This window comes from Neodiprion lecontei, chromosome 4 (genome assembly GCF_021901455.1).
Source record: "Neodiprion lecontei isolate iyNeoLeco1 chromosome 4, iyNeoLeco1.1, whole genome shotgun sequence".
Taxonomy (NCBI): Eukaryota; Metazoa; Arthropoda; class Insecta; order Hymenoptera; family Diprionidae; genus Neodiprion; species Neodiprion lecontei.
Genome location: NC_060263.1, coordinates 14297103 through 14310729, shown reverse-complemented (window position 1 = coordinate 14310729; position 13627 = coordinate 14297103). Strand labels below are relative to the sequence as shown.

The window sequence follows — 13627 nt, the reverse complement described above, 5'->3', positions numbered from 1 at the left end:
CGTATATTAAATGGCGGATGAAACTCGTCTTAAACCATATACGAACAATGTTCAAAGTTACAGGTTACATACGGATGACGTCATATGTATACCGGTGGATTGAGACGGATGATGACGAATCATTGCGCTCATCTGCAACGACTTCAAGAAAACGTAAAATTCGTGGCTCATTTCCTGTTTACGACTCCAAAGTCCCAGACATCACCGGTCACCGGTTTCTTCCCCACCTCATAAGATGGACGAAGTGATGTTCAAGGTAAAAAGTATCAAGGACCTTACATTACTTATCACATACGCATATACCGGTGTAGAGTATTGTGTATAATACGTAGTCGGAACTCAGTTCCAAGTAGGTAAATAATTTTACGTCAATAGGTATCTTCTTCTTCTTGCTTCGTTATAACTTTTTCTCTTCTTTTTTTTTCCGTTCTGCTCAGGCAACCACGGTAGTTTTTATATCGACAATGCGGGAAGAATGTATAATCTTAGCGATGATTTAACGGAAATAATACCAGTTGTCCTCGGTGTTTCTATAAGCTAAACACGTTCGGCGACTATAAATTTTTGCATACCTATATGTACCTAACTACAGATGAAAATAAATTCCCATTGGTGAGCGAAAACGTTATAGCGACCGAAGCCTCGTGGAGAAATATTACCGCTTATTAACAGCTAGAAACAGCCCCAAGCAATTACCTGTTCGCAGGCATGCACACTTATGCGTGTAGCATCTACATATTACGTTAATAGATTTGCCAGACTCAAATCAAGGTTCATTGACTCCGTATATAACTGTACCTTATACCCTATAATACTGGAAATGTACACGGATATGCAGCGGGTAATTGGATTAATTGACCCCGTGCGTATAGGCGTATATCTCCAAGAACGAATAATACGCGAGAATAGTATATTGTGTAACAAGGACGCAAACTTGGTTTCTTCGGGCGAAGCGTAAGTTTGCAATATGAGTCGTAGGTGAGCAGAAGAAGAATATTGCAAATACGCTAGGCGAAAAGATCGTTGCCTCCTTGTTGCACACGATTCTTTACGCAACGAGAGTACGTCACGCGTTTTTTCACGAATCACAAAACTGAGGTTAGAGTCACGTAATGTCGGATTTGTCCGCCACAGCGCATGCGCACAGCACGGAAAAGACCAGTTTTAACTCCTAGGACTTGAAAGTGGTTTTTTCGGTACTCCGCGCATGCGCATTCGCAGACTCATTAGACCGTCATAGAAACGGGTTCTTCGTGTACGGTAAATACGCATGGAAAAACGTGTAAACCATTCTCGCGTTATATAAACATATATTGTATACATTACGATTTGGTGCGATTTCCCAACATCCAACAAATAATTCGGAATTTTTCTTTCTCAACACCATCCACCCTGCCGTTTTCTGCGCAAAGCCGATTGCCGCTCACTTCTTTGCACCTGAATATACGTACACACATGCACATTGCCGGAGATTGCCCGCGAAAACAGGAAATAGGAATAAAGAAACAAACAAAGCCCTTGTTCTTCTTTGTGCCTTTTACCAACTAACCGATTCTCTGATGTTAATATATTTTCAACTTTCTGACACTCAGGGAAGTTGGCCATCGTGTAGACGGTGGTATTCTACAGGTATAGTCCGCGTGCATAGAGTCCAATTACGCATAATATAGCTGGGTAGGGAGAGGCATTATACGATAAGCCTAAAGTCCCTCGTCACAGTGAATTACGCCCGCTGCAAAGGATGTTTATCTCGTCCGTTGTTAATTAACGCTTCGAAAGTGTATAAGCGGTATAAACAGGTAGCCGCGTAGGTATTGTTCCAAGCTATGCTATATTACGCCAGATCACAATGGGAGATTTGCAATCAACACGACATCCCGGGGCGAAGCGAGCCTAGAGAAAATAAAAGGCCAGTTGCTGTATCATCTCCAAAGCTGGCAAAAAACTTGTCGAGCATAATATCTCCAAGTCTCAACAACTGTAACATTCATAGGCAGGTGCCTTCGTTATACACTTGTTGTAGGTACCTGAGTTAAATGGTGTACACAGGTATACCCCCTCTATGCAAACATTACGCGAGGGCCAATTTGTTCCTTGCTGAGGAGCAAAAACTTACCCCCACAGAAGTAGTGGTACGTGATGCGAGATTGCATTGCATGTATGGACATACACGGTTATCGCATACACGCATCTATAACTGCCACCGATGCGTGTGTCAATCACACGTCTCTTATCTCGTACATCCTACGTCACGACGATCGACCCGAGTCACGTTACACACAGGATCTATAATCCATCCCGTACAGGTAGATTATATCCGCGATCGCTCCTAGCTGTTGTTCGCATCGCCTTATTTATCACCATGACTCGCAGTTATGTTATTTTCAAGACTGATCGGTGAAGACGTGCAGACGTAATTGGTCCGAGTAATAACAGATTTTTTCATACCTTTGTACGGAATCAAGAACTCGCAATATCGCATGTTCAGATTTGTATATCTGGCATGGATGTAAGTTATTATGGAAATCGTTATTCTTGTAGCCGTAATTTCTAAAAAGAAAAAAAGTAGTTCAAGCCGGCGAAAACGTGCTCGACCGTTTTCGGAGAAACCCTTGTAATTAAGTATAGTAGTACATAGGTACTTAACAATGGAGAAACTAGTTAAACTTCTATTCATTCAAGCTAATTTTCATCAGAGTGGAATGTATATTATACATATGTATGGTATGTAGGGCATTCCATACCAATTCAACCTGCTGCAAATATTGACATTTTTGATCTGGCCGAAACTTGGTTATCTTTCTGTATTCTGTGAAAAACTTTTTTTTTTGGAAATGTTCATGAGATATGAATTTTCAAAAATTTCAAGTTTTTTTTCAACTGCTTATGACTTTTTGAAAAATTCATGAACATGAATTTTTTCAACTTGATTTTTCATACTTTCGATTTTGAATTCTTGAAATTGATGAAATCCATTTTGTTTATTTAAAACTTCAAACATTACTTGCAATGTCTCTATAAAATGTCTTATTAAACATACGAGTAGTGAAAAATTGTTGAAATAACGAATCAGTATTTAGAACGCGATTTTTGTTATCAAATTTTATTTTGAATATCTTTATCGTTTGAATATTTTACATCAATGATTTTCATTTAAGCCTGAAATCACTTTCAACGTATCACCCATGATGCAAATGCAGTTCACGTTTTTACGAATTATCACTAACTTTATTAAAAACTTGCCTAAAAATGTTAAACAAATTTATTATTTTTTCTGATGAAGTTCGACAACAGTTCAAAAACTACAAAAATTTTATAAATATTTGCTATCGAGAAGAATAGTTTGAAATAAATGCCGAATGGCATTTCTCGCGAACCATCATAGTAAAGGACCTTGCGACGGCGTTGAGGGTGGGATAAAAAGAGCAGCAGCACGAGCAAGTATTTAGTCTTCAGTTGCCATTTAATCAACAAATTTTAACATGTCAAGCGCTATGCGAATTGGTCTAAAAACCAACTAGCTTACCAAACATCAAAGTAAAGTTTTAAATAATTGCAAATTATGACAAAGCTGCCAATAATCTTAATATCCGATGTAGGTACAAAGACTAAAACAATAGCAGAAACTCGAAAACTCTATTGCGCGATTTCGAATAAAGATTGATCTTTAACATTGAGAGTGATTTTAAGCAAAAGTTTTTAATATTTTTTTACATTGCATTTTTAAAAAGTACACTTGAATCACACAATTTGTAATTAAAAAAAAAAAAAAAACGTTCGAAATCAAGGATTTTTTTCTAAATTATAAGTGTTTGAAAGAAAAATTATTAAAATTTTCCAAAATTCGTACCTCATGAACGGTTTGTCAAAAAAATTTGAAAAGAATCAAGGTACCTTTTTTCACAGAATGCAAAAAGATAGCCAAGTTTCAACTAAATTAAAAATGTCAAGATTCGCGGTGGGTTGAGTTGGTAGAATGCCACGTATATCTCCACTTTTGGGGAAATATTTTATTGTTGCTATAATTATTGATTGAAATTTTTGTAAAACAATATTAGAACAAGAAGAAGGAAAAATACTGAATCTATATTACCAGACATCGAAATTACAGCATACGAGAAACTCTATCGTTCCTCAAAGTTCTACCACATCGTTAGGCAGGTGCCTTGTAAAAATAGCCACCTTTGACAAGTTTTTTTTCGCACGAAAGCGCGTTCGAATTTCCTACATGTAGGATTAATTGAAACATTTTGTTACTATGCAATTTGCCATTTTTTCCTTTTGCAGGATAATTGTCAATGAATCCGAGAACTTTTTTCATTAATTTCATAGATTATTCGTGGTGTTTCATTCCTGTAATTTTTCCACTTGTCACAGGTTGAGAAATTGATCAAGTTAAAGGCGCGACATTCGTACCAACACATCTGATCCGGTGCGGAAGTGGATCTCGCTGTGAGGGTGAGCCGACATTCTTACCTACACATTCTTTATACCAGACCGAGAAACGATGACCTTCCGTTTCGAGGGAAGGAGGAAGGTGAGCGCAGAATCGTGCGACCTAGATTTCAGATCATCCACGCGAGAGTACATACAAGTCTAGAATGAGTCTGCAGGTACGGCATCCGTCTTGGCACTACATACTCTCCATTATCAAACAGTACACAGTAATGAGGGGAAAGAGAGAAGAAGAAAGAGAAAGATGACGATGAACATTGAAAGAGAAGTTTTTATTTTCACCGATTCAATGCATGCAGTGTAAGCGGAAAGGCGCTCCGTAATTCAAAAAAAAAAAAAAAAATAACGTTGCAACGTATTAAAACGATAACAAAGATCACGATAATTAAAAAAAATTATTCGCATTTAGGGACTTTGTTAGATACATCAGTGAATGGTGTTACGGTGTTGTGTTATGTAGGTACGGTTCCTTATTATTGTTTGCAAAGTTCAATTCCAACATATTTTGTTCCATATTATCTGATTATTGTTGAATATGGCATACTCACTGGTCGGTAGGGCAGGTATTTGGGCGGCATGTGTAGTACTGTGCCTCAGTATTGTGACCTGGAACAAAGATCGGAAAAATTTGACTTCATGACGTCAAGAATCGATCGTCGGAAATTGAATGATTGAAAAACAAAGGCTCCCAACGCATTGTGACTCGCTCGATATAATGATTCGATGAATAGAGCAGTTGTCCTGCGGCCATACCGCGATAATTGATGAAATACTCAGATAACTTGGATGAAGAGTATCTATTCTCGGCAATAAATTGTTCGAAGACTTTAGAACCGGCTCGGGATCGAACAAACCACTCGCTGAGCCACTTTCATCTCTTGGGGACAACGACGCGTGCTATATTGTACCAAGTTACCGTGTACGGACTGGATTGATAAATGAAAATAAAAGTGCCCTGCAAGCTGCAGGCACCCTTCCTTCCATGTCAATAATGCTGCGTATGATATATTTAGAATTGAAAATTTATAAAGCTACCTGAATTGTAAAATCAAATGCAGTCGATACATTATTTTCAAATCTCTCATTACCGACCGTATGGACAAGGTTTTCGGCAGTTTCCCTTGTCCCTCGTGCAAATACGGGTGTTTCGACTACCACCGCCAACCCATTGCTTTACTCTACTCTTACTCCCATGTATATGAAAACGTAATTGTGATTAATGAAGAATTATTATTATTATTATTATTATCATCATTATTATTATTATGAGAATAAATGAATGATATAATGTGATACGAATAAATCGGACGTATATTTCAAAGTTTATATGCCTTGCTTGCTATATAAGGTAAACGGCCGAGAACCGCGGAGATACGAGAACCTTGGCGAGTTTTACCCGGCACGGCTGCAGCGGAGCGGGAGAATTCGAAAGGGAGGAGTAAAAGACGTATGGCCCAAGCGATGTAAAGCGCTGGCTTGAGTATACGCCAAAGAAAAATCTGCACGATAGTTTGGATCCAGTAATGTGGAGGTTAATATTATATAGTAAGTGCAATATTGTAAAATCGGTCGCCTTTACCGCGAGGCGTGATTGCATCTGCAGCGTCGCGAATTTTTAATCAGTCATCTTTACATACCCGAATAACTTTCTCTTCATGTTTTATAGAAACAGTCATGATCAGCTTTCTTGCAACAAACCCAAATCGCATCGTTTTTGACATACATCGGGTGAAATTTTGAATAAACGCGAATAAACAACTGTACGCGATTTGTATAAGAGCGTTACGTATGAGACTTTGCAGCATGTGAGGGACAAGATACGCCAAGTCCGGGCAGTTCGTCGGATGACTAACCAGTTCACAAGGCAAGTCGCAGTGGTGGGCGTCCTTATATGTCCACTATTATACCTATACATACGTGTACGTGGATAATCTGACGTCACTTGAAACGCTGTTGCTGCTGCTGCTGCGTCGGCGTCGTGGTCTCGTGGACCATGCGTTTGGAATACAGACGAAGCAGCAGCGATGTCGCCAAACGTGTTCGCAGAGCTATATCGATACCCGTATAAAAATCGGTATACGTTGTCCACGCACACGGCTATATACTCGCAATATCTATACGCAAAAAACTTTACATGTATCCCCGTACATACATTGCATATTATGGCTATAGAGTATCGCAGAGGCGGGCCACCAAGGATGACGTCCTACGCAGAAATCGGCACGAATAGGTGTAAGTTGTACTTGCAGAGATCCGTGACTGTACCGCGTCAATCGTGACAATAACAGTACGGGCAACAACAATTAATACATGCTGTTTGTCTGTACGTATTACACATATACACGGGAACTAGAAAGTAATTTTAACAATTTCTCAAGACGACGTTTTGGACACATCGACACGTACTCAATTTCGAATCTTATACTCATTGTTCGTGAGTATTCGTCAGTTCTCTCCGTATATTACATTCATTTGGCTTACCGGGCGATCACTGTGACCAGAAGCACTCATCCTGTAATACAAAAAACATCTATGCGTATACCTATATAATACACCCGATTACGTGCAAAGACTGGGCCTCCTCGAGGAGGTCTAACGCAAGGTTGCGATACCAGTCTGCACTCTACAATGCGCGTGAGTAGCTGCCGTAGTGTCGTAGAACGTGCCGCATGCCCACAAAAGACGAAGACAGCCTCCGAAGTAGGCAAATCGCTGTTCAAGACGATTCAACTCGGTCAATTACGCAATGCATGCGAGTATATATAATAATACAAGTACGCGTATATGCATAGATGTAGGTATGCAGTATACAAACGATGCGTAGTCGCGCCTCGACGGCATTTCCAATCCTCGACACATTTATCTTTCATCCATCCTCAAATTTGGCATATTTTTTGCGTCCACTTCATGCAATTTACCATCACTGCATACAAATAACTTGCCGTACATGCCGTAGCTTCCTATCATCTTATTATGTACGAATGGATAGCAAAACTCGCCGTTTGCGGGAGAGAGAAGTAAAAGTAGGCGGGGCTCTGACGACATTCGAATAGATTGTGTCTCGCGACGTTTGGCCATATTTGCTCACGGGCCACTCTTTAATCTTTATCCGCAGCATGAGAAAACTTCATGTACATGATACTTAAATCCCCCTTTACGTTGACACTTGATAGCGCAAGGATTGATAATAAATTTCTTTTTTTTTTAACAGTTAATTTCACTTTCATCTCCGTCAAAATGAAAGAATATATCACGTGTAGAGAGTGTGCTTCGAACTCACTTGCCCGAAACAATAAGCCGAGCGTATTTAGCAGTTGGCATTGAAATATACGAATAAAGTCATTAATACTCCATACCTTGTATACACCCTGTAGTTCAATTCGACTGCTAAAATAATACTATTCGCCTTGTGCTATAATTGATAAACAACGCGAAATAAATGCATAAATCGCGCCATTCGCTGGATGTCATTCGTGAAAAAATTAGGGCTTATTAACGCGTACGGATATAAGTATATCGCTCCTAAACGGGTCAATAGAACTAGCAAAGATCACAACTGGACAGCGTGCGCGGTTTACGCATACAGATGTAACACATAGGTGTATGGGATACGTTATATTGTACGAGAAGAAAAGGAATCACTGAACTCGGCACACGCGGTCTGAAAACATGGCTTCATTATCCCTACCGGTGTATGACTGCAATAATCATTATCTAATGATACTTGAGTTTTAGTTGTTGCGAACTCATATTTTTATCCTCGCTTGCCTGACTGTAGCAGCAGCGCCCAGGTTAGAAAAGGCTGAACGAAAAAAGAAATTTTTTTACAATGCAACGGCAAGGTCATCGTCACTAATTGGTGTTCATGCACCTCGGTAAATCATCTGCAGAAGGCAATCTGCAAACTTGAGATAATAAAGTAAATTCCGGAGGAACATTAAAGAAAATGCAATCGCTCAACTTTTGTTGGTAATTTATTCATGCAACTCGGTACAAGCAGCAATATATATATTAAAAAAAAAAATTCGAGCGATCGCACTGTTGTTGTTTGTTGACGCAGAGCATGGATTATATGATCATGATAATCAACATTATGGGTAAAATAAAAAAAACGATGATCAGTAATAATTGTTTTACTCACCAATAGAATTAGCAGCGTGGCCTCTCGCCTCACCATGGCTAAAATAAAAGAGAAAGTCTTATTAATATCTGGGTCGAACAGGCGGCGGCATTGCGCCTACAGTGTAAGCCTTTTGCTCGCACGTACACTACACACGTATATACATTGCATGTATGTAATTTCCCTATTATAGCCACACCGCAGACACTTTCGTCTTCTCCGAGTTTTCTATAGATTTTCTAATATCTGCATATTGGTTAGAGTTTGCACGATGGTGCGCGGGGTGGTAAGTATATCGCGAAGTGGGTACCGACACGAACGACGAGACGCGGAGATTTCACTCCTGGAGTCAGCGAGCCGACGGTTCCGCCTACAAGCTGTTCTCCGCAGGCGGCGACGAGATCTCGCGTGTGTATTCGTGAACCTCGATCAACGTTTTCGCCTCAGCTAGTAGTGGCCCCGGTCTCTTGAGAAAGTAACACATTAAATGCGGATAAATTGCGTTCACTTTTTAGACTACCATACCTGCGGACCGGCACAGCTGACGGCTGACTGTTGACCTCGGAAACTCTGTTCGCATCCGTACCCTAATCCTAAACGTGTAACGATCGCGATGAAACAATGCCCCACGAAGAATCTACGCCACCGTGAAATTTGTACGCAGATACATGGGCTTCGTTTTTTCTAAAAACAGACTCAAGTTTCGGTTTTGGTTTCAGTTTCGGCCGGATTGGCCGAAACTTTGGCTCGGCGGGAACTGGCGTTCGTGTCGTATCGGGCACTGTCGGGTATGTTCGAAATTAATTTTTTACCTACATTGAATTTCAAAATAAAGTGATTTCCGAATAAATTAAGGTCTTTTATTTCTAATCGAATAATCTGTTACAAAGCTAGGAAAAACACTAGATTTCCAGGCATGTTGAAAATTTAACTAAATTTTAACTTAACTACATAAGTTTCGGTTTCGGTTTCGGTTTCGACTGAAAATCGTAGTTTGGTCGGACGCTAGTTTTTTCCCTCTTTTTCTTCGTCCAGTGACTGTGAGAATGACAGGATCACGACAGTGCAGAGCAAGAATTGTCGTAGCTCCTGTTCGGTTTGTCCACGTATTACCGGAAATAGGTCCGAACATCGCAAAACGTACCAATCAGACGTTACGGATGCTCGTGCTGAGCACGAGGAAATATCAGAGCCCGGGGTGCATCGGGGAATAAAACACGGTCGATCGGTTCGCTGATGTTTACTTGGTAAACCGTATTTCTTGTTCACAGCCGCATCGCGGAGATCATAAAAAGCTGAGCGCACGGGGTAAAGTACGTACAGCTTCTGGAGCGAACCGTAATGTTCTTTGTCAAATTTTACGGTGGACGCCTCCGTACCCCGAGCACGTTGGATAGTCGGTTATGAAGTTTGACGAAGCAGAGAGGAGAACCGTTTCCTGACTATTCCTCGAACACCCCTCTTTTCATATTCCCAACGGCAATTTCTCCAGCCAACCAAGTTCTTAGTACGTCTGTACGTGTACCCATAGCCGAAAGATTTCGAACACGTACGGATCGGGATAAGGTGACGTCGACTCATTGTTGCCGAGAACTCGAATTGCATAACTGATAACTACACGTAGCGTATGAATACCGTATAAGTTGCGCAAGAAATCGTTAAATCCTCGATCCGCGGCTGCGGTAACTCCTGTATATTGTAGGAACGCTGAACGCTCAAATAATAATTATTTAGAAGAAAAATCTGGTCATGGGAACAGCGTCTCCGATAAAAATGAAGAAAATCCTAAAAAAAAGCATGCATTGAGATTGATTTCGTAGTCGGGTTGGGGGGAAGCGATGAGGCGATTCCCACCGTGCACCTTTCGATTTCTACTCCGGAAGCAGGTGGACGGTAAAAAAAAAAATAAACACCGTGAATGTAGGTGCAATGTACACGTGTCTGATTCTCATTCCTACAGGAGAACCACAACCACAACCATCAAACCGAACCAGACGAGAGCAGGCACTTTCGTAAAAGATTCCCTACGCTCGGTTATCGACCTGCAGACAGGATCCTCGAGGTGCCTCGTCGCGGGCATCCGTGATTAAACATTCTTCCCTGATGACATTAAAACCCGAGAGAAGAAAGAAAATAAGAAGAAAAAGGGAATTGAAGGTCACGGTTGACTGAAGGGCATCCAACTATAAGTGCTTCGCAGAGAAGATCGGAGAGTTTACCTGGATCTAAATTATTGTACGTGTATGCCTTTCGAAATAGCAGGAGCACAATCCGAATATCGCAATATTTCGTCGGTGAGGAGACTCGCCGAGAATGAAAATATCAAGTATCTATGGACGAAAATACTTGACACGTGATGATTTGTTCGTCCGTGCGAGTCAAGGATAAATAATTAAGGTATGCGCGTTTGGAGATATCGTTTGCGCTCTATCCGTGCAGTCTGGTGAACAGTCGAGTCTCCGGTCCCCCGTTTGAAGGACGACTGCCGAGGCAACGTGGGCATTGCTCGATGCGTCGATAAGTATCGTCTATCGACCGTAGGACTACCTGGCTGGATATTAAATACGGAGAACTGGGTAATCTTGCGGCCAAGATCTTTCCGATCGACCTCGCAATTTGAAAAATCTAGCGGCCGACGGGAGAGCAGTCTAATTTCAACGATCGTTTGCCGGTCATATTATAGAAGACGAACTAGAATTCTCGATAATTGTCCACGGCATGTAGGGGATAAACGTATAGGTAAAAATTTCGTAACAGTCTGCGGAACATGCGGTATAAAAAAAATGTGTATCGTAGCGCGTTACAACAGCGTATTTACACAAGCTGTGCGGTAATATGAGTGGTATTGAATATACGCGGAGCTCTGTTATGGAAGATACGCATACACGCGATTGGTTTAGTTACGAGTGCAACTATCTACTAACGCGGAGTTTAATTTCAGGCTGTTTTGGCACTTTCGGCTTCCTTATCTGTAGGTGTTCAATACGGTCTCGGAACAAGCGGGAACAACGTATACGATCTGGCAAAAATGACTGTTACGCATATTAGACATTAGGCTAAAGTTAGTATAAACGTTGACGTAACGAAACCTCAGGTTAAAAAATGAACATTATTGGGTAATTTAAGAATGACTTTCAAGGAGTTGGCTTTTCAAAATTAAATTATATTTTGTTTATACTGGTTTTTGCTTTGTTTATACGAAATCTCGGACATTCCTAAAGATGCGAATTAGCTATTTATCTTAAACAAGCGTCGTTACAGTAACGTTACTAACTTCATCCTCATCGTTAGACGATGTAGTCATGTGACGATTACAATGGCAAAGAGCATACAGTAACATCAGCATGCAGCAGCGGAAATATAACATGGTGCGGACAAGCCGAGCTGCAGCCTGCAGCCGATTATATTCGGATCGTATATAATTAATGTGCGGAGGAAGCGAAGAAACCTTGGGCTCCTTTTTATAGCATAGTGTAATTAATTGCTTTTACACGACTTGTGATTTCAACGCCTACATCGAAGTATTGAGCAACCCTCGGGGCGCCACCACCGGAAAATTATTATTTATTCATTCATTTATAAAATTAACAACATTTAAAATCTTACCTGTTTTATGCTGGTATAACTTTTTGCAGGTAAATGTATCCAAATGAGGGAAAAAATTAACTTTCATCACAAAAGTTAATAATCCGTCACCTCGCGGCCACACTGCTCTGACGATCAAATGATAATTAACGTTATCGGGAATATCGAATTTTACGCGAAAGTTGGATTCATTTACGTGCGTAAAAGGTTATAGTATCACGTGGTGCGGATGTCTGATAAAACTGTGCACAGTTGTTCAATATACAAGCAAGAAATCATCAGACTATGGCTTTCGGTCGTAACGACAAGGATTGTTATTAGGACTAATGAATGATTTTTACTTCTTTCCTTTCTGCTTCCAGTCGATCGATTGTGTTTGATTTATAAACCTTCAACACGTGTCTTGATATCAAATCCATCATCCTTCAGGTTTCCACTGACAATGTATATCGTGCATCGGTATAATTCGATAAACAACTGTGGTTTCCTTCATTTAATCTTGCCGCTGTAATATTCACCAGCAAACCATAACTCATTGTTCATCGATTTCTTCTATGGCAATGCTAAAGAGCTGTCGAATCATACATCGATGTATTGCAATCTAATATAGCGTGCAGGTTTTACCGCGTTTTCGTTTTCTACATGTTTTTGATATAATTTTTATATCAATTTTTACTCAGTTTCCAACGCGAGCAGTTATCCGTTCACCTTCGATTTACGTACAGGCGTTATAATGATATACACGCTTTGCAGTTGATCGACTCTTTCGTCTATTATTGAATCCTTTCGCTTATCGTTCGTCGTCGTTCATACAGTTGTTGTCATTAGTATTATTATTATTATTATTGTTGTTGTTGTTGTTGTTGTAAATTCATTTTGCGGGCACGACACTACACTTGCTTTCGGGATTGATTATCCCTCTGCCCTCTGCGACTCCGAGCTGGCACAACACTCGGCGTCCTTAACGTTCGGCGGGAGAATCGAGACTGGCTACCCAAGGTACCCAATCCCCTGGGTTTCTCAACGGAGTATACGCGGGCTCTCGAAGTCTCGAGTATTATTTTACTCTCTCATCGGTAGAGGCATGGACGCTCACTCTCTCTCTCTCTCCTTCAACACCACAGCACACCGCACGTTTCTTGATCTTGGCGTGTTGGCGAAAGGTATCCTCCTCCGTCACCCATTTACCTTCAGAATCCCCCCCCCCCCCCCCCCCCCTCCACAGGCCGATTTGACGATGCTCCATCGAGTCATCGCCCAAATTGGACACATTAACCATCGCTCGCAACCGGCTTGTATGTGTGCACATACATGCATACATACATGGTTTGCGCAACCTGATCCCTCTGCTATATTCAACATAAAAACCAAGAATTCGATGAGAGACATAGTAAATTTATGATAAGTCGATCATTCCGAACCTAGGTAGTACACTTATCCAGAGGCTCATTGTCATTCGACTACAAA

At 40.8% G+C, this 13627-nt stretch overlaps 1 protein-coding gene across 1 annotated transcript in view; it reads right to left on the bottom strand.

Annotated features, from left to right (window-relative positions):
* LOC107226364 (cuticlin-4) overlaps positions 1 to 13238 on the bottom strand; it is a 33493-nt gene extending 20255 nt beyond the window's left edge. Inside the window, exons 1-3 of the mRNA XM_015667159.2 lie at positions 12182 to 13238; positions 8597 to 8634; positions 5004 to 5061 (exon numbers count right to left, since the gene is read on the bottom strand). Of these exons, the coding sequence (XP_015522645.1) occupies positions 5004 to 5061; positions 8597 to 8634; positions 12182 to 12248 (163 nt within the window). The 5' untranslated portion in view covers positions 12249 to 13238. The remainder of the gene's footprint in view (positions 1 to 5003; positions 5062 to 8596; positions 8635 to 12181) is intronic.
* Between the last annotated feature and the right edge of the window lie 389 nt (positions 13239 to 13627).